Source organism: Xiphophorus hellerii, chromosome 21, assembly GCF_003331165.1.
Source record: "Xiphophorus hellerii strain 12219 chromosome 21, Xiphophorus_hellerii-4.1, whole genome shotgun sequence".
Taxonomy (NCBI): Eukaryota; Metazoa; Chordata; class Actinopteri; order Cyprinodontiformes; family Poeciliidae; genus Xiphophorus; species Xiphophorus hellerii.
In genome coordinates, this window is record NC_045692.1 from 160050 (window position 1) to 183453 (window position 23404).

Genomic DNA, 23404 nt, shown 5'->3' on the forward strand with positions numbered 1-23404 from the left:
GCGTTCATGGGGGCGTGTTCATGTTTTCCATCTGAAGAGTTGTAGATTAGAGAGATTAAGCAGCTGAGATGAATCATTGCAGTGAATCCGTCCCTCCCACTTCTTCCTCACATCGTGTCTTTATGAAACCTTCATAAACAAAAGAGGGGGAGTTATCTTACTTTAGACAGAGTGAAATAATTACATATAAATAACAGTCTTTGCCACCTTGTGTCGCATAATCTAAATCAATGTTAGGGAATAATTTAAACTTTTTAAGATTTACAAAAACTCTGTTAGCCTTCATTGCGGGGGCTGCACCCGGTATTACACTGTTAGCACTATGGCTAATATTAACTGGCATTCTGCCCGTGGACATAAATACAGTATAGTAATATTATATCCACAAGACATAAATGGTAATATGTTCATTTTACCTGTGAAACGTTATCCCCCGAGATCTCACGTCAGTAGTCCATCGATATGAACAAAAACATCCGGCAGTGTGAGCGCGAGGAGAAGTTTTGAGTACAAGCGTTACAAGTTTTGAGACGAAAGACATGAAGTCCTGCTCTCAAAATGAAAATGTGTCCTCTTGGATTATGGCAGGAAAATTCCACCGAGTGTTGCATCCTAGAAATATTTAAATATAATAATATTAAATTGTTACTATTTTTTTAATTTATGGATAAAACACTCCATTTACTTAATATATTTTATTTGCCCAGTTGTTTATGTTCAGCCGCAGAAGCATTACAGAATCTGAGCTGCGTGCTACGTCACTGATTGGTTGGGTAGCGGAAGTGTGTCAGTCGGTCAGTTGTAATGTTGTAACGCGGAAAAAGAAGAAACATTGTAACGGTATCCTGTGTTTCTGTGCCCGGCTTCTTCTGAGAAGAACAAATCCAAAAAAAATACACACAGCATGGGGCAAATAAAGTTGCCGAAACTGAAGTACTCCAGTCTGTTTCGTGAGTGCAACATGAGCGGAGAGTTTCGCAGGCGAAGATTTGCTCCGAGCAGAGACTGTGTGTGAGCGCGAGGAGAAGTTTGAGTACAATGATCGCAAGTTTTGAGCAGACATGAAGTTCTGCTCTCATAATAAAAATGTAAGCAAAAGTATTAAAGATTTTGAGAACAACATATGTGAAATCCTGCTCTCAGACTGAACATGTGTGCTCTTGGATTATGGCAGAAAAATTCCCCCATACTGGGGCTTATGTCTTTATTTCAAAACCCAAATAAGCAACTTCAAAAACAAGCCCAAAAAAGCGCATCCCGTGACTCATTAAATTTGCAAGCGACTTTAGAAAAAACAAGCTCAAAACTGCTTATAATAATCGGACTTGGCGACAGAAACTCAAAATAGTTTGGTTGGTTGTTTTCTAGGAAAAGTCCTTGTTGATGTGAGTAACAATCGGAGATTGAACCAGTATCCAGAATCGAATGCTGAGTATCTGGCTTCACTGTTGCCAGACTCTGTCGTGGTTAAAGGCTTCAACATCATCTCTGCTTGGGCCATGCAGCAGAGCTACCCAAAAGATGCCAGCACCCAGGTACAACTGAATATCATCCATCTATTGATTAACTGGTGTCTCTGTACTTCCAAAGATAAACAGGCTAAAGTAAATAAACGAGTCCAGTCTGAGGAAAAAAGCCTACATTTTCCACCCTTACTTGCCTTCTATTATGCTGATTTTCTTGCCTCAGAAACAGAGTTGCTTTCTCAAGGTCTCTTGACACTGTTGTTTTTTTTCTTTTATCTTTGCATGAAGTATGAATACTGTTGTCATCCTCCACTTTCATAAGACTGTCTCCCTGTATAGGAAAGAAATGGAACATAACATGTAGAGATCCTAGTAATAAGTTCTGATTGTGATCGAACAAAGCCCCTAAAGTCATGGAATACAAGACAGTTTGGGACACAGATCATTATCATCTTACCTCTTTGCCTTCTTCCTTCACTTTTAACCTGCATTTCTTGCTCTGACCCTGGCTCTGATAGGTTTTCATCTGCAGTGACTCGATAGAGGCTCGCCAGCTGATCATGGAATTAGCACGCCAGCTCAACTTCCAGCCTGTAGATATGGGCCCCCTATCTTGGTCCCGTTATATCGAGAATATCCCTGTCCAGTTATTCCCTGGTTGGAAGGGCCCTGTCCTTGCTGCTGTTGCCCTCTCCATCTTCTTTTTTGGATATTCTTTTGTACGTGATATAATTCACCCATATGTGAAGCACAAGCAGAGTGACTTCTATAAGATTCCCATAGAGATAGTGAATCACACCTTGCCCACTGTTGCCATCACTCTCTTGGCCCTGGTGTACCTGGCTGGTCAGCTGGCTGCAGCACACCAGCTTTACTATGGAACCAAGTACAAGCAGTTCCCTCATTGGTTGGAAAGCTGGCTACAGAGCAGGAAACAACTGGGTCTGATCAGCTTTTTCCTGGCTGCTGTCCACATTCTCTACAGCCTCTCTCTGCCCCTGAGAAAGTCTGAGAGGTACCTGCTACTCAACACCGCCTACCAGCAGGTTAGTAATGAAAAGATGGCTAAGTAAGGTGAACTTTTTTTTTGAGAACATGACATTTTTGTCTAAATCTTATATGGTGCTACGCATGTCAGAAATGTGTCTGACGCTTCAAGTTCAATGCGTGTGCACTTTGAATGCAGGCTCTTGACATTTTGCTCTACACCTAGTGTTTCGGGCATCAAGCGCGTCTGGTTTACATTCAAAGTCTATGTGGAGGCATGTCCAGGGCACGTCTGACACATCAAAATAGCTCTGGTTGTTGTTTCTCATTGCTGGCCTATTTGTCGGACGCGCTTGACGCGTCAAACGGTTCAAAATGTGCCGTGCTAGACATGTGAAACGTGTGGCACGCCTCCACATACGTTGAATGTAAACCAGATGCCCTGACGCTCAAAACGCACTTGGTGTGAACTCATCATTAGATGTTACTTAGCAGAAGTAGGCATCAAAGTACAGTGGATCCCACCTGTTTGTGGTGCAGGATTCTTGTATTCACCTCTTCATGGATTTTTCTGCAGAACCGCTAACTCCAAATTATTGGTGGAAAATCTCTTATTCACAGATTTTATTCATAGAACATATCTAAGATATTCTAAAGAAAATGCAGCTTGGGAAGATGCAATACCAAACACAATGCCATTTGACATGGTATCAGCTGGCATTTGCAAATTAGCCAATCCAGGAGCTCCATTTATTTTCCTTGGCAATGATTGGCTGGACACCAAAGAGCAGAGATAAGAAGATTATAGATATTAGCTTCTGTGTTAATGCTAACACAGTTTTCACTGTGTTTTAATGCATATTCATATATATTTAGAGTTTAAAAAATTAAAACAGGCAGTTCTAAGTATTTGCAGGGTATTTGCAGACTTTAGGTACTCATGGATGGTTATAGTACCTAGCCCTCAGAAATACCAGCAACCCACTACATGTATGTGGTATCTAAAGTGTATATCATTGCCAGTACCTTACAGTCAATAGAGACTTCTACAAGTTTCCTTGTTTGTTTAACCTCATAACCATAACCCCTCATAACCCCTTTGTGAAAGAAGGTGTCTTTAAAGAAGCACAGAAAAATCCTACACTGACTTCAACAGTGAATCCCCGATCTGCAAGCACAATATCTCCAGGTACCAGTTTGTTCAAGATACCACACTCCTCTGTTATTTGTTTATCACTGGTCCTCCCTCCCAATTCTTTTGAAATGTAAGTAACATAACCCTGAGGAGCAATGCCAATAAGAAATTTTACTGTATTGTGATGCTTATAATTGGAGCAAGTTTGTGCTCTTGCTAATAAATTGGTTGGCTTTTAGAATAGAATAGAATAGAATTCAACTTTATTGTCATTGCACTGTCACAAGTACAAGCAACGAGATGTAGTTTGCATCTATCCAGAAGTGCTCTACGAGATATATATAATATTTATTTACAGATGTGCAAGACTATGTATGTATGGACTATAAGGGGTTATAGCAAAGAGATATAGATATTGTGTATAAATATAAATATAAATATGGGAGCTGTATGCACAGATTATACAGAATATACAAGAATGTTAGGGAATGGATTATACTGTATATGTACTGTATATAATATAATATAATACAAGATAAATAATGGCAGATAAAATTTACAGGTTGTATGTGTGTGTGAAGAAAACAGTCCGTGATGTGTGTGTGTGTGTGAGGATAGTCCATGTGTTATTGTTGTATGAGAGGATAGGGGAGTACAGTCTTTATAGTTTATGTTTTATGTCAGGAGGCGTTCAAAAGCGTGACAGCTGTGGGAAAGAAGCTGTTCCGGTGCCTGGTGGTTCTGGTCCGTAGGCTTCTGTAAAGCCTCCCAGAGGGCAGGAGGGAAAAGAGTGTGTGTGCTGGGTGAGTGGAGTCCTTTGTGATTTTCCCGGCCCTTTTCAAACACCGCTTCCTGTAGATGTCCTTGATGGCAGGGAGCGGTGCCCCGGCTTTTCAAGAAATACTTCAAAACAGTCCAATATCACTGCAACTTTTAGTCCAAAGACCTTTCTGAATGACATGGGCTCAGTTGACTGGATTACTTCTCGCTCTATTAAAAATTCTAGTCTTTCATGGAAAACAAGACAAATTCGAGACACAGTGGCTGTTGGCACATTAAATCGATACGCAAGGTCTTGAATTTGCAGATTCAATCTTAAGTATCATAATAAATTGCTCAAATTTAGGGAGAGCTGACAATGATGACATGGTGATGTATGATTCACAAAGCTCAAAAATTTGCATCAAAACTAAAACGTTGGGCAGTCCAGTGTAAAACTTTGTTTTCTCATTGTTCTGGAAAGTTTCTAGAGTCACTGAAACTTTCTCCTTAAGGTTGCAGATCTCAGTTGTGTAGCCTTTAACAGCATTCTTCAGCTTTGTGAGGTCGAACATGGTTAGCTCCATCTGGCATTCTGCGTTTGCAGATATTTACTTATTAAAAATTAGGTTCAAAGAATTTATTTAAAAAATAAATAAATAGTGTATTCTTTACTTTTGAATTGTCCATAATAGAAAGTGTTTCATTGAAATTTACTTAGACACTATTAACACAGAACTTACAGATGTTATTGAAATTTATTTATTTTGAGATTTATTAAGGATTACTAAAGTACCCCAGGTGAAAAAAATATATACTTTAATATATTTCAAACATACTTACATTTGCATAAATACATTTTAAGTATACTAAGTATTAAGTGTACTAGTCTACATATAAATATATATGAAGTATGCTAACAGCATGCTTGTACCAATTTTGACGTTATAACTTTTTTTTTTAAGTTTTATTTTAAGTTTTCAAAGTTTAGAACATACAGACAAATAGGGCCCAGATGCACAGGTCAAAGCATAAAACATTGCAGTTGACATATGGTGTACACACACAACACATGTATACATAGTCACATACAAGAGTATACATACACACACTAGAGGGTGACCGAGGGTAGAGTCCATGGAAGAGTTTGTTCAGCTTAGTCTGGTCTTCGTAAAGTGTTCCAGGAAGGGACTCCAGCAACGCGAAAAAGTGTCTTTGAAACCTTTTACAAAGTCTTTCCATCTGTATTATGGACATCATGTCCGTCACCCACAAGTGGAAGGAAGGAGGAACAGAGGACCTCCAGTCTCTCAAGATTAGTCTCTTGGCAACAATCAGTCTCAGTTCCAGTGGTTGCCGCATTGTGGTGGATATAGTCCCCGGCACCTGAGGGCTTCCGAAGATTATAAGTCCTGGTTCAGGTTGTAAGGGTGTCTTATGTAAGTAACATAACCCTGAAGAGGGGTACAAATCAAATATTTTCAACCAAAGACCAGTTAGTCAAGGGCAAGACCAAAAAGCATCAGACAGTGTGCTTTCTGACATGTTACACCTGTCACACATGGAGGAGACAGAGGGGTAAATCTTGGACAATCTGACTTTTGAATAGTGTAACCGATGTGTGATTTCAAACTGAATTAATTGATGCCTGCTGTTTATTGAGCAAGAGCGGATTTTAGAAAGGCACCTGTTCCACAAAGGTCCAGGGATTGTTATCCCCAGCTCCTTTCCCCAGGCCTCCCTGATTTTTGTGATGTGTGCCACAGTGCGGTCACCAAATAGATGTATAATTCTTGTAATAAGATGCCTAGAGTCAGGAGGGCTCCAGCTGAAGAATGTCAAAGTTCTCTATCTTTGACTTAATGTAAGGCCTGACCTGCAAATATCGAAAGAAATGTGAATGGGCAGATTGTATTTTTCTTTCAATAGGCTGAATGATGCAAACTTATTGCCAATACACATGTCCTTAATTGACATCAAAGATATTTTGTGTATATTTTCCCCTCCAGTCGTGTTAAGCTTTGTCCTGCCAAGGAGGCAAAAAACTGTGGTTAAAACATAACGGCATCTGTGCTGATGTATTTGGTACTCCTGATCTGATTTAGGATTCTTACTTCGTGTTTTAACACAAAGTTCAGATTTCGATAGGCTTCTGGTTTTTCAAGGCAGGCAAACAACATAGCTGGTAGGGAGGAATTATTCACCAGTTTGGATTCCATCTTGAGCCACAAAGGAGTATCGACCTGGGTTACCCAGGAACCCCTGCTGCCAGAACATTAGTGCTCTGATGTTGGCAGCCCAATAATAGTGTTTAAATACAGGTAGGCCCAGCCCTCTCTCCTCCCTCAGCTTCTGCAAATGCACTCTAGAAATCCTAGCATTTTTCCCATTCCATATAAGGATTGAATGATCGAGTCCAAGTCTTTAAAGAAGGCTGCTTAAGATAAATAGGAAAATTTTGACATAAATACAACCACCTATAGGTAGGGAGATCATTTTAACTGAATTAATGTGTCCAATCATTGACAGGGGCAAAGTTTTCCAGTACTCAATGTTTTGCTTTAATCCTGACATAAATTCTGCAATGTTTAGTTTGAATATAAGTTTTGGGTCTTTGGGTATAGTAAGACAGGTAAGACGGTTCTCAACCACTTTGAATGGGACTTTTTGTAAAAATCCAGATGGGTACGTATTGTAAAGAGGCATCAACTCTTTGACCAATTGATTGTATACCGGGAAATTTTACTGAAAGATGTAATCAAGCTGAGGAGTTGACATTATAACTTTAAACACACTTGTAGTAAATCATGTGTTCATGCCTCAAAACATTGACAGTTTACTGATAGAGGTTCTACAATAAAACAATATTTGTCCTTAATACTAAATGTAGCAGGTATCTTCAGTTTTACATCTCTCCGAATGTGATCTGTTGTTTTCAGTTTTTTAACTAAAACACAGAAGCTATTTTTACAGCTTTTATTTTTACACAACACAAATCAAAAGAAAAAACAACTATAGCAAATTCTAGACTTATTTCATGTGACTGAACTCAAACTGTTGTGTTCACAGCCAAGCAGACTTCAAAAGGAAACTGGAAGAAGAGTTAAATTTAAATAAACAATATAAAAAAAATCTAAGAAAGAAGTGACATTACATTACTTGTATACTTGGAAGACATTCTAAATATAATTTAAATGTAATTTGATCACAAAAATAGTTAAGATATACAAATCAAGCACATTTATATTACATAAAAGCCGTAAACTTAAAGTATAACTTTAGTTGTTCCAAAAAAGGTGTGACAGTGCACTTAGTACACTTTAAATTGTGCTTTTGTACAATTTAATTACTATTAAAATACCCAAAATAACACACTTCAAGATTACTGATGATTAGTCTGGCTGCATGTATCCTCAAGCATGCTAAAATTTAACATCCATCCATCCATTTTCTAACACCCTTGTCCCTAGTGGGGTCAGCAGGGGTTCTGGTGCTTCTCCAGTGAACGTTGCGGGCGAGAGGCGGGGTACACCCTGGACAGGTCACCAGTCTGTCGCAGGACAACACAGAGACAGACAGGACAAACAACCATGCGCACACACACACACACACACACACACACCTAGGGAGAATTTAGAGAGACCAATTAACCTGACAGTCATGTTTTTGGACTGTGGGAGGAAGCTGGAGAAGCCAGAAAGAACCCAGCATGCACAAGGAGAACATGGAAAAAGAGCCCGGGCCGGGAATCAAACCCAGAACCTTCTTGCTGCAAGGCAACAGCTCTACCAACTGCGCCACTGTGCAACCTTAAAACTTAACATGCTTAGCATATATATTTTTCACCTGGGATACACAGAACCTATTCGAAAATATTACCAGAAGTACAACTTCAGAAAAGTATTGTTTGTATACAATATATTTTTAAAATGTACATTTAAAATATTATTTTTTACAAATACATGCAAAATGTATAATTAAAAGTATAATTTTAGTAATCTATTCAATTAGAATTTAAAGTAAATTTTAGAAAAAAATTAACTTTTAGAAAATGTACCAAAATAGATTTTTTAAGAGTGTTAGAAGTGTGTTTTTAAAAATGCATGTCAGAAAAATATAGCATATTTAAAGCATACTTAATTTTTTTTTCACCAGAGTTGTTTTTATTTTCTAGAATTGTGTCTCTCAGGGTTGCAGCATGTTGGAGTAGCTCCTGTTTAGTTTCCCTTTGGGATCAATAAATTTCTGAATCGAATTTGTACTTGAGCTCTTGCTCTTGGAGTAATTTTGCTAGATTGATCACTCCAGTTGTGTTAATGTCTCAGGGAGAGTTTCATGTTTAATGAAAGAGCTTTAAAAATAATTATTTAACCTAAGGTAATATTTTCATTTACATGATAAAAACAAATTAAGGAGATGTATTACATAAGGTCAGCTTTTTTTTTTTTTAGCCTTTTATCATGTTATAATAGTCCATCATCAAAAACATACTCGGAGTGGTGCTTTGATTCTTTCATACATGTTTGAGAAATGCTTGCTGGTGGCAACCATTCTGCTGTGCAAAGCGCTAGTGGGACTGTTACCACCTTTCACACAGCTCCCGTCCTCAACCTTCCAAGTTTCTGCCTTACAGAGCAGCCCTCCCCTGCGTCTTCCAAACTCAATTCTCAATTCCTCCAGACTAACAGCAACAGCAATAAGCAAACACCTGGTGAAACTTTGCATCTGCAGAGTTTATTATATAAACTATTTCTCAGTCTGATGCTCCAAAGAGGGTTAGGGTTCAGCTTAATGCTGAAATATTGTGATTATGCACTGAAGGCCAAGTAACGGAAAGAGCAGGAGCTTCTTAAAGAGACAGAAACTTCATTTTAAGGCCACAAATTGCAAAGTCAAATTCAAATTTCTTTTAAAGGGCCAGTATTACATAAAGTCAACTTTTTTGAGCTTTACATCAAGTTATAATGTTTTTCTCTCACTCAAGGTATGTTTTTATTTCCTCATTAAAATATACCTGGACTGTTGCTTTGAATCTTTCATGCATGTTTGAGGAATCCTTCAATCTCCTGTGGCAACCATTCAGCCGTGCAAAATACCTAGAGCCACATTTGAGACGCAGCTCCTCCTTGGAGCTGCAGTTTCTAAGCTTCCGACTCACATAGCCCTCCCCCACGACTCCCCAACTCAGTTCCTTCAGACTAATTAGCAGCATTTAGACACCTGGTGGAACAGAAAAACTGCTGGGCTCATTATAAAAGTTACTTCTCAGTACAACACTGGTAAAAACATTGTTAAAGGATCCATTGAGGAGCAATGTTGTGATTACCTTCCATACGAATAGTTTCACAAGGAATTTTTAAAGACTGAGGCCCAAATTAAATGGTTAAATTAAGAAGTAAAACTGAAGGCATATTTCATATATATAGCATTTTTATAACAACTGAAGTTAACATAGTTACTTGATTATGCTTTATGCCTGGAAAACACATAGTGCTGCCCCTTTAAGTTATGTTCGATATGCACAGCACTTTTATAACCATGGAAGGTGACAGCTACTTGATTGAGCTATAAAATAGAACTGTGTACCTGGAAAATAAAAGAAGATGAAGTGTTTTAATAGGTTCAGGAGTCTGACTCAGATAAACATCCCAAAGTGTGCTGAAACCATTGTGGACCTTTCTGCATCATCAAGTGGAACTGGTTGTTGCAGTTCCACTTGATGGAACTGCAACTGGACTTTGTAGTGCTATTTAGTGCTATCTCATTAATATCTCTGATGTTCAGTTTGCTAACAAATCTATAAGGACCGTCAAACATACATGATGAATATATTGTCAACCTTTCCCAACAGATTCATGCTAATATTGAAAATTCATGGAACGAGGAGGAAGTGTGGCGGGTGGAGATGTACGTTTCCTTTGGGATCATGAGCTTTGGGCTCATGTCCCTCCTGGCCATCACCTCCATTCCTTCTATCAGCAACTCTCTCAACTGGCGGGAATTCAGCTTTATCCAGGTACAAACCTGTCTTTCAAGACATGTTAATGGCTTGTATCTACAGAATAAGTAATGTCTGATGAAAAAGTAAAGGTGCCTGTTCACCACTGACCAGCTGAAATTGTGTAACATCATCTTATTTCATGGTTTAGTTTGATAGTAAAATGTATAGAAATAAAGCACTAATACACTTGTATGTAACCTAATTTGCATTGTGTGACAGACCCAGTGTCTGAGCCTGTTAAGATAATTAAATGTTCCTTTAAAACACAGGGAAATGATGACACACACAACTGATGTAGGCCCAGTCCCAATACTCGCATTTCCAGCCTTGTTTCCTTCAAATGCAAGTTCATGTTTAAGGGTTTGAATGACTAGTGTGTCCCAATTTACCACATCCGTCTTCCCCCCTTGAGGTCCCGTTATCACATTCTGCTAAACCTGCACCAGACTAGGGTGACCAGACATCCTCTTTTTCCCGGACATGTCCTACTTTTCAGACCTAAAAAGATGTCCGGGGGGAATTTAAAAATCGTCCGGGATTTTGGTCAACTGCCTCAAAACACATTACATAGCTTACAGTGCATTGTAGGGCACTGCGCACGGCGCTGCGTGTCACGTAATCCCTGAGCCGCGTCAGTGCTGGCAGCCCTGTTCTTAATCAGAAGATGGCTGTCAGTACGCCAACAACATGCGAAAGCACAAATGTATGTAGTTTTCCCGCTTTTAGACTTTCTGTCCACGCGCCCTCCCCCCCGCTCTAAGGTGTTCTGGTTTCCCCAACCCCCCCCCCCCCCCCCCCCCCCCCCCCCCCTCCCCCCACCGCTGCAGGTTGTCCGGGTTTTCCCAAAGTCAAATATGGTCACCCTACACCAGACAGACTTTGGGGAAGCATATTATTTGCAATTCATGTGACATTTTGAAATTAGTTTTATTGAAAATTAAAGCTATTGCAAAAAACAACAGCAACAAATGTATAACAATCTACAAAAAACAGAATGCATCTGCTTTTGAAAAAAAGACATGTTATGGGGTTACTATCTGAAACTCTTCCATTAAGGAACAATTTTGTTCCACTTGTGTTCTGCACCTTACTCAGATGCCTTTTGAACAAAGAGTTGATTTGTGAGAGCAGTGAATGTGTTAGGAATTGGTTTTCTCCGTGTTGATTTGAGTTTTTCTGTGTTTATTTTGAGTTTCTGTGTCTTCTGAGTCTCCGTGTTGTCCTGTCCCTTGGTTGTTTTCCAGGTGTGTCTCGTTCCCTGATTACCTCCTGTGTATTTAATGTCACCTGTGTCTCTGTGTCTCTGTCGGGTCCTAGTTGTTTGTTGCTGTCTTGTCGAAGCTGTCTTTCCAGTCTCCTCGTCCATTTGTGTAGCCTGTTGCTACCAGTGTTGAGCCCTAGTCTTCCGCTCTACTGTGCTGCCAGGTTTTTGGACTTTTTGGATTCTGTTTGGTCAGCGTATTTTTGGATTTTTCATCATTAAACTTCATCATCTCATTTCAACCTGGGTCTACAAGCGTCTGCCTCAACACCTCCTCACACCACTTCCTGACAGAATGAGAGGGAGCATTCTGCAAATCGACATTTATGAGTATAATTTTTTGATACAATAATTACAACATTGACTAGAAGACAATGTCGACTAGAAGATAATCTTGCATTATCAGAGATGCAATAAGTTTATAGCAGATGTGGGAATGATCGACTTGTCTGACTGTTGATTGCAGCAATCCACATTATTAGCAGAAATAGAGGGCCCCAAAACCAATTTTTGGTCTTGGACCGGCCCTAATATGGCGTATATAACAAGAAGATAAGACACTGTTAAATTTCTGACAATCAATGCGCAAGGATTTGGACGGAGTCAACAGCCAGAGAGAAGAAGAGGTGTGAGGCTGTGACAGAGGAGCTAGAAGGTAAAACAGAAGAAGAGGCTGAGGACATTTGCCAGTTTCCATCATTCAGACTTCAGCACTGTAAAACATTTGAGCCACATGTAATGGTGTCCACTATCTTCTACTCTTTACGTCAAATAAATCTTTTGAGTTTTAGATTTTTAACCTGAATGTGTGAGTTTGTGACAGATAAACGTACTAAGTCGTGTTAGCCTTTTATTAATTTTGTTGAACCTCCAGGAGTTGAATAAAGTTTTTATGTTAGTACTTCAAAAAATTGAAAGAAGACAAAAGCAGGAGAGGGAACTGTTTCCCAGAGTGCTTAGTGCCATGTTTTTGTATCCTGTGTTGCACTGTGAGTGAGATGGAAGTGTGTTACATTAACCTGACTCTGGTATGTTATTAAGGCAAATCTTAATTAGACATCCATCCAGCCATCCTCTTCCGCTTATCCGGGGTCGGGTCACGGGGGTAGCAGCTTCAGAAGGGAGGCCCAGACTTCCCTCTCCCCAGTCACTTGTTCCAGCTCTTCCGGGGGAATCCCAAGGCGTTCCCAGGCCAGCCGAGAGACATAGTCCCTCCAGCGTGTCCTGGGTCTTCCCCGGGGCCTCCTCCCAGTGGGATGTGCCCGGAACACCTCACCAGGGAGGCGTCCAGGAGGCATCCTGACCAGATGCCCGAGCTACCTCTACTGGCTCCTCTCAATGTGAAGGAGCAGCGGCTCTACTCTGAGTCCCTCCCAGATGACTGAGCTTCTCACCCTATCTCTAAGGGAGAGCCCAGACACCCTACGGAGAAAACCCATTTCGGCCGCTTGTATCCACGATCTCGTTCTTTCGGTCATGACCCAAAGCTCATGACCATAGATGAGGGTGGGAACGTAGATCGACCGGTAAATCGAGAGCTTTGCTTTTTGACTCAGCTCTCTCTTCACCACGACGGACCGGTACAGCGCCCGCTTGACAGCAGACGCTGCGCCAATTAATTAGACATAAGATTTTTATTTATTATGTTTCTAGAACTTAATGAAATTGGAGTGGTACTCTGAGTGATAAATAAATAAAGCCTTTATTAGTCCTTAGGGTGCAGCATAAGGGTGTGGGTTTGTATGCAGGGGGCAGAGAGAATGGAAGGTGGACATATAGATTTCACAGCTATTGGGGAAAAAGCTGTTCTTTAGCCAAGTGGTTGTGCACTTTACATATCTGTACCATTTCCCTGACAGTAGGGGTAGAGTTTGTGTCCTGGGTGGGTTGGATCAGCAGCAATACAACTGGCCTGGTGGTCAGCTACAGGTTCAGTAGCTGACTCTCCATGATCCACTGGGCAGTTGTCATCACCAGAGCCAAGTTCTTTTTGTCCTTGTTTGTGCAGTTGCCGTACCACACAGTCATACTGAGGCTCTTAATCACGGCTCTGTAGAAGTTATTGAGCAACTGAATAGGGAATCCAGCCCTTTTCAATTTTCTGAGGAAGAAGAGTCTTTGTTGGGCCTTCCTCATCAGAAAAGAGATGTTCAGCAATCAAGTTAGGTCTGAGGTGATGTGGATGCCCAGGAATTTGACATTGTTTATGCCCTCCACCACCTCCTCTTGAATTCTAATAAGTGGGTGCACTGTCCTCCTGGACTTCCTGTTGTCCATTATGACCTCCTTGGTCTTGCTGGTATTAAGCACCAGGTTGTTCACTGAACACCACTGGGACAGGTTCTGGATCTCCTCTGTGCAGGGTCTCATCATTGTTTGTTATCAAAGTCACTACGGTGGTATTATTTGCAAACTTTGGAATCCTGATAGAGGAGTGGATGGCTACACAGTCATAGGTGAACAGTGTAAAAATAACCAGTGAAGCACACAGTCCTGCAGGGTGGATGATATTCAGTCCCCTATTCTCACCACCTGAGGCTGGTTGGTGAGAAAGTCCCTGATCCAAAGACACATTGATGATGAAAGTCCCAGGTCACGGAGCTCCACTATCAGCTTCTCTGGGACAATAGTATTAAATGCTGAACTGAAATTGACAAATAGCATCCTAACATTAGTGAACCTAAGCTTTGCCAGCTGTATTCCTTTTTTTCAGGTCTCTTTGGGCATTAGTGTCCCAAAGAGACCTAATGCTAACTTCTCAGATGTTAGCATTAACTTCTCAGATGACCTGTAGGCAGCATCACGGGCTTTGAGCAGAAATCAGTTCCTTCCATTCACGGCTTCTGATCAGGAAAAACCTTACCAGTTTTAGTGGGTAAGAAGACAGCATTTGTGCAGAACTTCACATAAGATAGAACAGCAAATGTGTAGCTCTCTAGATCTGAGCTCTCCTTGAAAACCTCCCATTGAGTAATCTCAAAACAGTCCTGGATGAGGAGGCATCCTCAGCTATCTTAGTATTTGCTTTATGTGGAATATAGTCAGCAAAGATCAGAAGGGAGCTGAACTCTCTTGTCAGATCGAAGGGTCTGCAATAAACCAAGTACTTCAGGTCAGGTGAACAAACGTTCCAACGGTTTTAACTGCTGTGCACCAGGAGTTATGCACAGACCTTAGCTGAGGCTGCAGTTCTGTCTGCCCGGTGTTCTATCAGTGCTACCTCGTCAGATTTTCCTATCGTAGCACGGATAGATAGGTATATATATAGATATGTACTGTATATACATAATACTCTCAAAGGAGAGTTCATAAGCTCTGACAAAAGAGATCAGAGCTCATAAAAGAGGTCAAAGAAACAAAACTAAGAAAACAAAATTAACTTTAAGTTGATATAAATACATATGTTAACTAAATGTATAACATTTAATAATAGAATAAATGTATCCAAATCAACGAATATATGTTGTATTGAAACTAAAGTGTTGTGTTTGTATAAAAAAATAAATTGTGCATAAAAAGAGTTACTGACTTAAGAGTGTGGCCATCACACTAAACAAGACAGCAAAACCTATTCTAGAAACCACACAGGCAGCAACCTGCAGACATTGTGACCCAAAAGTCGTGTACAATATCAGTGCACAGGTGGACACAGGCCTGTTTTCCATTTTTGACATGAGTCGTTTTCTTTTTCTCCGTAGACCACTCTGGGTTACATCGCCCTTCTCATTGCTACTATTCATGGCCTACTGTTTGGCTGGAGACGGGCCTTGGATGAGGATGCCTACCGCTTCTACCTACCCCCCAGCTTTGTGGTGTCCCTAGCTCTGCCTGTCTGTGTCATACTGGGAAAGGTGCTAATGTTGCTTCCCTGTGTAGGTCACAAGCTTCACCAAATTCGCAAGGGTCTGGACACCAGTCCCTGCAAGGCCCGGCGCCTGGAGCCGGTTGGCTCAGCAGCAAACATTTCACCAGAGAGAGTTACCATTATGTGATTTACTCCAGTTTTTTGCTCATTTATGTGACTAAACACTTTGTGGTTTTAACTCTATGAACATACCACTGTCTTTCTCTCAGCAGTTTTGCTGACTTGTGTGCTGCGTACATGTGACCATGTTAGATCTGATGTCACAGTTTTCTCCAAGTAAAGTTATAGCACTGAATAACCTTCCTGTCAGTATAAAAAGTCTTCCTCTAGTGTTTTATCAACACAATGCTTTCATTCTTTTATACTTTTATTTGAAATTTTACACCAATTGGTTAAATTCTTGTTCTCCTAAGTCTGGTAAAACATGTTTGTGCCGAATGTTTCCTAATCTCCAAGAGAAGCTCTGTCATTTTTATGTAGTAGAAATAAAAACAATGATTCAGCAGTTAGTGAATGCTTTAAACTATTAACCGTCCCGGTGACTCATTGAGCCATCCATGTCCACTGAGGTTGATGACTCTTATTTTCAAGCATTAGCCCTGAGAAAGAAGATGAAGTGGAGCCCGACCTTTGAAAATCTTGCATACATTCTATCACATGCATCACTTCAAAACCGCTTCTTCTTTTGATGGATCTCAACCAGTGACATGCCATCATGGAAAAATAATATATAATGACAAGATAATTTATATAGCTATTTTCACCCTGTGGTTTGCACTATAAAGTATTTATTTTTCATTTAGCTAAACCAATTTTGATTACATTTTTCTTCAAAATCGCTGAATTTTCGCAATTGTCCATTCAAATCTCAGCTTGGATTGCGCAACCTCTCTCTAACTGCACTGGCTGCCATTTGATGAGAGCATCCTGTGTTCCTTCTGTGTGTATGTTCCCAATAAAATGGTTAAAAACATTTAATATATAAAATGATTTTCCATAATGCATATGTTTGGTTTTTTTTGTGATGAGGAGCGATCAGAAACGGCAGAGAACAAATTTGAGGTGTTGTTTTATATATGTTTACATATGTTTAACCCTAATAAATATAAACCCTTTTATATATGTTTTATATCTTATATTCAAACATTACAATCTTATTTCATAAGTGCTAAGCTACTATGCTTTCCTTATATCAGTTACTTTACCCTTACAGTCACTTAATGTTTCCATTTCCTGGTCTTCAGGATTGTCCTGCTTACTTGGAAAGTTACATTGAATTCCAGCCACAAATCAGAGTTCCTCCTTTTTCACCTCACCTTTACTTTTAGACATGGTCTGAATTAGCAAAGATACTTTAAATCACCTTTTCATTCCATCCATCAATCGGTCTTTTCAGGGTAAAAAATATTAGTATCCCACATCTTGGCATTTCCTTTTTCAGGTCATAGATCAGATTTACTGTCATGTCCTGGATTCTGGGTTCTATTCAGAAACTGGATCCAGCTATATGCTTTTCCTCCCTTTGATGAGGAAGGAGCTTCATCGTCAGCTTCCTATTGGATACTACAATGTTTTGTCAAAGCTGTCTGGTATTTGGAACTGTTAATTTTATCAGCCTCGGCTAAAACTCCAGTTCAATCCAAAAAAACCAACAAACCCAAATCACGATGTTGCATCACGTTTCACTGTGAGCATGGTGTTCTTTTGGTTTTTATGTGCCCAACATTGCTATCTGGACTGTGCTTTAAAAGTTTAAACTCAATTTCATCAGGTGTGTGAAAATTTTATCCAAGACTTTTTTCTGAAAACACAAAGCCTTAGTTATAGATCTTGTACCACTTAGATTTTAGTTTCTATGAGACACATCTAATAGAAAAAGTGGTGAAATGTTGTCTTATGTTGCAAACTATCAAATGTGCTTTTTCTTAACCAGGAAATTCACCTGCTGCAGCTCCAGCACACTGTCTGAAAATAAAGTGAACAGGGTGAAGAGTAGAGAGGGGCAGATCCACAGAGCACTGAAGGTGACCCACTTTCAACTCCTGGTTCTAATGGTCCATTCAAAGGCCGTGTCTGCCAGAGACCACAATCATTTGGGGTTGATCTGTAAATAAGGAAGACTTAGAGATAACAAATCTAGGCATTTGTGTTATTGTATGTTTTCCAATGCTGAATGTTGATGGAAGAGTACAATTTGCATTTTCATGCTTGTATTTAATCAAGCAGAAAACTGGAAGCTGTAATATTACACACTGCCTTTAAAGTGTCTCAAGTTAGGACATTGGACGTTTAGATTTCTAAAAATAGAACAGTGTGTGCAGATAAGCCTCATCATTCACTACATCTGCTTTAGATACAGAGTCATTGTTTGGTTTTTAAAGGAACTGGGATGTCCAGGATGACACCAGGAGTCATGCAGAGTCTCCATCAGAATCAGACAGTCGCTTGAGCATTTCATAGCTAAAATAAGTAAAAATCATTCGAAGTCTCATGGATGCAGCATAAACAGTCCCTAAGAGTCTCAGAAAGTTGAGCATGTTCACAACAACACTGTACTCACACAGACACTTGGTTCCAACACCAGGCAACAGGTCAAGCCATTGCAGGATATAGCAGTCCACCCACACTCCAATCTGTCTACCTCTTCAGTGCTTGTAATGCCTCAGGTTACCTTGTGGTGTTTAGGTATGTTGGCTCTTATTGATGGAAAATACTAATTAAATTTAAAAACTGCATAGTATCCAAAACAAAAAAAGAATGATTGTCCAAAAAAGCATTTTCCTCCAGAAAGTTGGGAATGAAGGCTTGAAAAAGAAAACAATCTCAATGAAAGTACAAAGCTTCAATATGCTGCCACACTGAGTGACATCACATTTCTACAATTTATTCATATCAACAATAATTACTTTAAATTTAACATACAAAGTCATTTAAAAACCAAAAACTTAAGTAGGAACTGAAATGTGTCCTAATAAGTACAGTATTCCAAGAAGAGGATTAGGACCACTGAAAAAAAAAATAAAAATCTGATTTTAATCTGAAATTAAACTCAATTCTTTTTTGTCAGCAGCCCTAATGGTCTTCTTAACCATTGTCTAAAAATTATATTTACAGCTCGAGAAATACAGTATGTGAATTGGGCCTAATAAATTAATCTGGTGCAGAAATAAACACCTTTATATATATATATATAGTTACAACAATTTTAATGAAACCATTTGAATCAATTTTAGATAAGCAAAACATACATTTGGAGTTGTTAAGAACAGACTGGTCTGCTGACTGCTTAGAAGGCAGAACCCAAGTCTTCAACTCGTCTGGATGTTTAAGTTTGAGGCACATTATGTCCAAACTGAAAGCTGCGATCCTGTCAGGGTTTCGCTGCACAACACCATCTAAACTCCACTGAAACTCTCCAAAAGTATAATAATAATAATAATAATAATAATAATAATAATAACAACACAAAATCATCTAGGTGACCTTAGGAGCTCAAGCTGATGCAGCACATCCTCGGCGCTGGGTCTGCAGCGGACATCTGCGCTCCAGCAGCGGCCCAGCAATGCCGCACACCGCTTCCCCAGCACAGAAAGAAACACCGGGTGGTCACATACAGACGGCCGCAGATTGTGCGCCACCACAGCATAGAGGACGTGTTGCCTGTCACCCGTGTAGGGGGGCTCTCTGGTCAAAAGCTGCCACATGGTTATCCCCAACGAGAAGATGTCCGCTTTAGGAGACACCTGCTCACCTTTGAGCAGCTCCGGGGCTCGGTGTGAATACGTGCCACATCCGTGGCTGACCTGGGGGCTGACGGCGCTCACTTCACAGTCACGCTCCAGCTTCAGGGAACAACCAAAGTCGGCAATTTTACACACTTCTCCCCGCGACACCAGCACGTTGGCTGGTTTGATGTCCAGATGCACAACACTGTGGGAATGAAGGAAGCTCAACCCCTTCACGATGTCTGTGGAGTACTTCAGCCACCGGTCCTCCCCGAGCTCCTCCGAGCTCTCATATATGATCTGCTGCAGATTTCTGCTGCCCACGAACTCCATGACGATCGCTCCGATCGCTTCATCCTCCAAGTCCGCCAGCACGCACGTGCTTGCGGCGATGACGCGCACGACGTTTTTATGGTGGAGATGTGCGGCGTTCAGCTCAGCCCAGAAACTCTGTCGGGACGCCAGTTTGTTCTTTGTGCTCTTTTTCACTTTCTTCATTGCAACAGTTTCCCCGAGGTACTCCGCCTTGTAGACGGAGCCGAAGCCCCCGGAGCCCACAACTTCCACGGAGCGCAGCTGATCCCAGTAAATCACGGAGGACCAGAGGCGGCTTGCGACTTTACCATGGAACCGCTGGGGGGGAACCTGCAAGGTGGACCCTTGGGACAGCTGAAAGAGCGGGCTGCTACAAGCCGCGACGTCTGCAGACGGGTAGATGTCTTTCCGCAACAGGCGCGTGACGGGAATAGGAGAAGGCATGGCGCGAGAGTTCACACGGGTGTGTTCAAGTGAGCTGACGTCACCTCATCCAATTAATCATGTCCTGGAGGCAATGCATGCTGGTTAGTCTCTCTAAAATAAATACTTATAATAAATATGCAGTCATGCAAATGATCAAATGTATCAAAAACAATTTCAGACAACTCAGCCCAGCTCGGGGTTTACATTGGCTTATTTTTTAACCTTTCAAATAAAATATCGATGTTTATTAATACAAAATAAACAATAAGGATGTAAACAGTGACATATATAAAATGTTGAGTAATTGTGCTCAGATTTGCATAAACATGAGCTCATACATTGCAGAAATCTAAAAATATAATATTTCCAATCTCTGGAGTCATTTCTTTAACTATATAATCAATCAACCTCCCACCCCCTCATAACTTTGGCAAATAAAGAGAAACCGTTTCAAAATTCTCTTTCAGTGTTTTGTGTGATAGTATGTTTGAGCCTCCAAAAATGAGCAAGTAGAAATTTCTTTTATCCAGTAATCTGTCATATATTTAACATTAGAAGGGGATTTTCCAGAAAGCCTACCTTGGTGAAAAATAAATATACTAAGTATGTTCAATTTTAGTATACTTGAGCATACTTTAAGTCAGACTAATCATGAGTATACTTCAAGTTCACTTAGGATTGCTTAAGTTAAAGTGTGACATTTTGGAACAACTAATTTTGTGCTTAGTGTATTTTAATAGTATTTAAATTGTATAATTTAAAGTGTACTAAGTGTACTTTCATGTACTTTTTTGAACAACTTAAGTTACACTTAATATACTTTAAGTAGCTATATTGCTTTTTATGAAATATAAACGTGCTTGATTAGTATATTTTGAGTGTACTATTTTGGTGATTGAATTACATTTAAAATATATTTAGAATGCATTTTAAGTATATTGGCATTACAGATTTTATATATTAGTAGTGTTCTTACAGTATGCTACAATTACACTTTTGGTTTATTATAATTGCTAATGAAGTACAATTTTAGTTAGTTAATGTCTTTTATTATTCTGCTTTGCCACTTTGTACATTACATTACATGCTGAAGCATGTAATACACACTACTTTTTTCAGCAGAACTGAAAAAGTAAAAATCCAGATTTTATGTAAGTTGTCACTGAAGCAAACCACAGGGGGCGCAATGCAACAAAATTCATTAAATTCAGAAGAAGAAGTAATAGGTCGGTTCGGCGTGGGAGAGGCAAGGAGCGCGAGTTTGAACAGGAGGTTGGGGAAGCTTCGACGGAATACGATTAAAACGTTATCTGGCGAGTAATACGTTGAATTTAAAGGTGGTTTTGGCATAATCTGGATTGTGAGTGGATTAAGATGGCTAGTTTGTAGTGGGGGGCTTTCAGAAGATGAAAATATGGACACAGGATGGTCTATAGCAGAAAATAGAAGAGGGGAGGGGGGAAAAGATGAGGTTTAAAGGGACTAAGTGCTGGTAAAATATCTCTTGAGGATGAGGAAGAAAGAGTTGAAATAAGAAAGAAAATAATGAAGATTTTAAAGTCATATTAAAATTTAAGGCTGGACAGGATATGATTGGAGTAAGTACTATCAGTTTGTCAAATGGATTTAAAAAGTTATTGGAGATGTAGAACTGGCTAAAGTCTTAAGGGATGGAAGCCTATTTATCATTTGTAAAAATGCTGAGCAAAAGAATAAGGCCCTAAAATTACAAATGGTGTGTAAAAAAGAAATGCTGGAAAGAAAGGTAGTTGGAGAAGAAAGAGGAGTAAAAGGAGTAATATCAGGGATTCCTGTAGGAGAAACTTGGAGGAGCTAAAGAAAATAATAAAAGGAGGAGAGATTACAGGCATCAAGCGATTACAGGCTTTTAGGAGTGGGGAGAAAATGGACAATACATCTACTACTGGATTTCAAAGATAGAGTTCTGCCTGATAAGGTGATGATTGGTTACATGAGCTTTAATGTAAGAGCTTATATTCCACCACCTCTCAGATGTTATAAGTGTCAAAGGTTTGGACATACTGCAAACATTTGTCAAGAGAAACAGATGTGATAGGGGTGGAGGTGAACAGGTGGAAATAATCCTGTTAAATGTAACTGTGGAGGAAATCATACTGCAGCATATGCAGGGTGCATGGTAAGAAAAGAGGCAGCTGAAATTCAAAAAGTTCAAATTGATAAAAGAATTACTTTTGCTGAAGCAGTGAGAGAAGTGAAGAATAATGATAATGGTCCAAAAACAAATTATGGAAGGAAAAGAATTGCAGACAATAATCAGTGTAGCATTACATTGGAAAAATTGATTCCTTTTCTTGCATATATAATAAATTGCTCAGAATGAGCAAGAACTAAAACTGAAAAAATAAAAATCATTGTAAAGGCAGCTACAAAGTTTTTTAATGCCAAAGATTTATCTTGGGAAAAAATCCATGATGAGCTTAGAGATGAGGAAGGATCATCTGAAGCCGAGGCTTCTCAAATCATCACGTAATTCTAATATTACAATGAAACGCTTGCAGTCTAATAGCAAATGGTCAGGAATTTAAAGGCTCATTAATAATCTAAATACAAAACCAGATGTAATATGCATTCAAGAAACATGGCTCAAGCCGTCATTGCAGTTTAGTGTTCATGGTTACTCAATCTTGTGTAAAGACAGAATAAATGGGAATGGAGGAGGCTGCCATATTTGTAAAGGAAAATATAAAATTTATTCAGCTCCAAATAATATCAGATTTAGAAATTATTGCTGTAGAAATTTGGACAAATGATGGGAATGTTAAAATAATAAATTATTACAATCCTTGCAAACAATTAGAAAAGTTAAAACTTGAAACAATCCTAGAGCACTGGAGAGGGAAAATAGTTTGGTGTGGGAACTTCAATGCACTTTATGGAGAAATCAAGATGATTATAATGGAGGGATTTTAGAAGAGATAATTGAAGAAAAAGAATTGGTAATATTAATTAATGGGATAGGCACTCAGGTAGACTTGGTAAGAGGTAAGGAATCGGCTATTGATTTGACCTTAGTTTCTCAATCTTTTGCTGATAGTTGCAGCTGGAAAGTGTTTAAAGAAAGCACAATAGAGAGTGATCATTATCCAATTTTTGTCAGTATAGGAAATAACGTGAAATAACATTACAGAGAAATATTGAATTATTTCATAATGATGAAGAGTGTAAGGAGTTTATTAATATGAAGTTTTCTTTGTTAGAATTAAATAAAGCATTGAAGAATTCCAGTAAATCGACTCCTGGTAATGATCAAATCAGTTAAATTTAGTGATGCGAGTAAAGAAATATTATTAGAATTGTATAATAAGGTGTGGGAGGAAGGGATATTACCTGAAAAATGGAAAGAAGCCATTATTATTTATATTATAGTATTATAGTATATTATCATTATATCATCTGTAAATCTGGTAAAGATCCTAATTCAG

General features: G+C 39.4%; 2 protein-coding genes across 2 annotated transcripts in view; one reads left to right on the forward strand and one right to left on the reverse strand.

Moving 5' to 3' along the window:
* steap2 (STEAP family member 2, metalloreductase) overlaps positions 1 to 16592 on the forward strand; it is a 32654-nt gene extending 16062 nt beyond the window's left edge. Inside the window, exons 3-6 of the mRNA XM_032552165.1 lie at positions 1369 to 1535; positions 1985 to 2512; positions 10199 to 10363; positions 15308 to 16592. Coding sequence (XP_032408056.1) covers positions 1369 to 1535; positions 1985 to 2512; positions 10199 to 10363; positions 15308 to 15601 — 1154 coding nt within the window. The 3' untranslated portion in view covers positions 15602 to 16592. The remainder of the gene's footprint in view (positions 1 to 1368; positions 1536 to 1984; positions 2513 to 10198; positions 10364 to 15307) is intronic.
* A 1709-nt stretch (positions 16593 to 18301) lies between these two features.
* mos (v-mos Moloney murine sarcoma viral oncogene homolog) lies at positions 18302 to 20375 on the reverse strand. Its single transcript, XM_032552171.1, has one exon. It carries the CDS (start codon positions 19956 to 19958, stop codon positions 18945 to 18947), a length of 1014 nt encoding a protein of 337 aa, XP_032408062.1. The 5' UTR covers positions 19959 to 20375; the 3' UTR covers positions 18302 to 18944.
* Between the last annotated feature and the right edge of the window lie 3029 nt (positions 20376 to 23404).

Coding starts and splice junctions, on each gene's coding strand:
- mos (XM_032552171.1), bottom strand. CDS start 19,958: ATGCCTTCTCCTATTCCCGTCACGCGCCTGTTGCGGAAAGACATCTAC.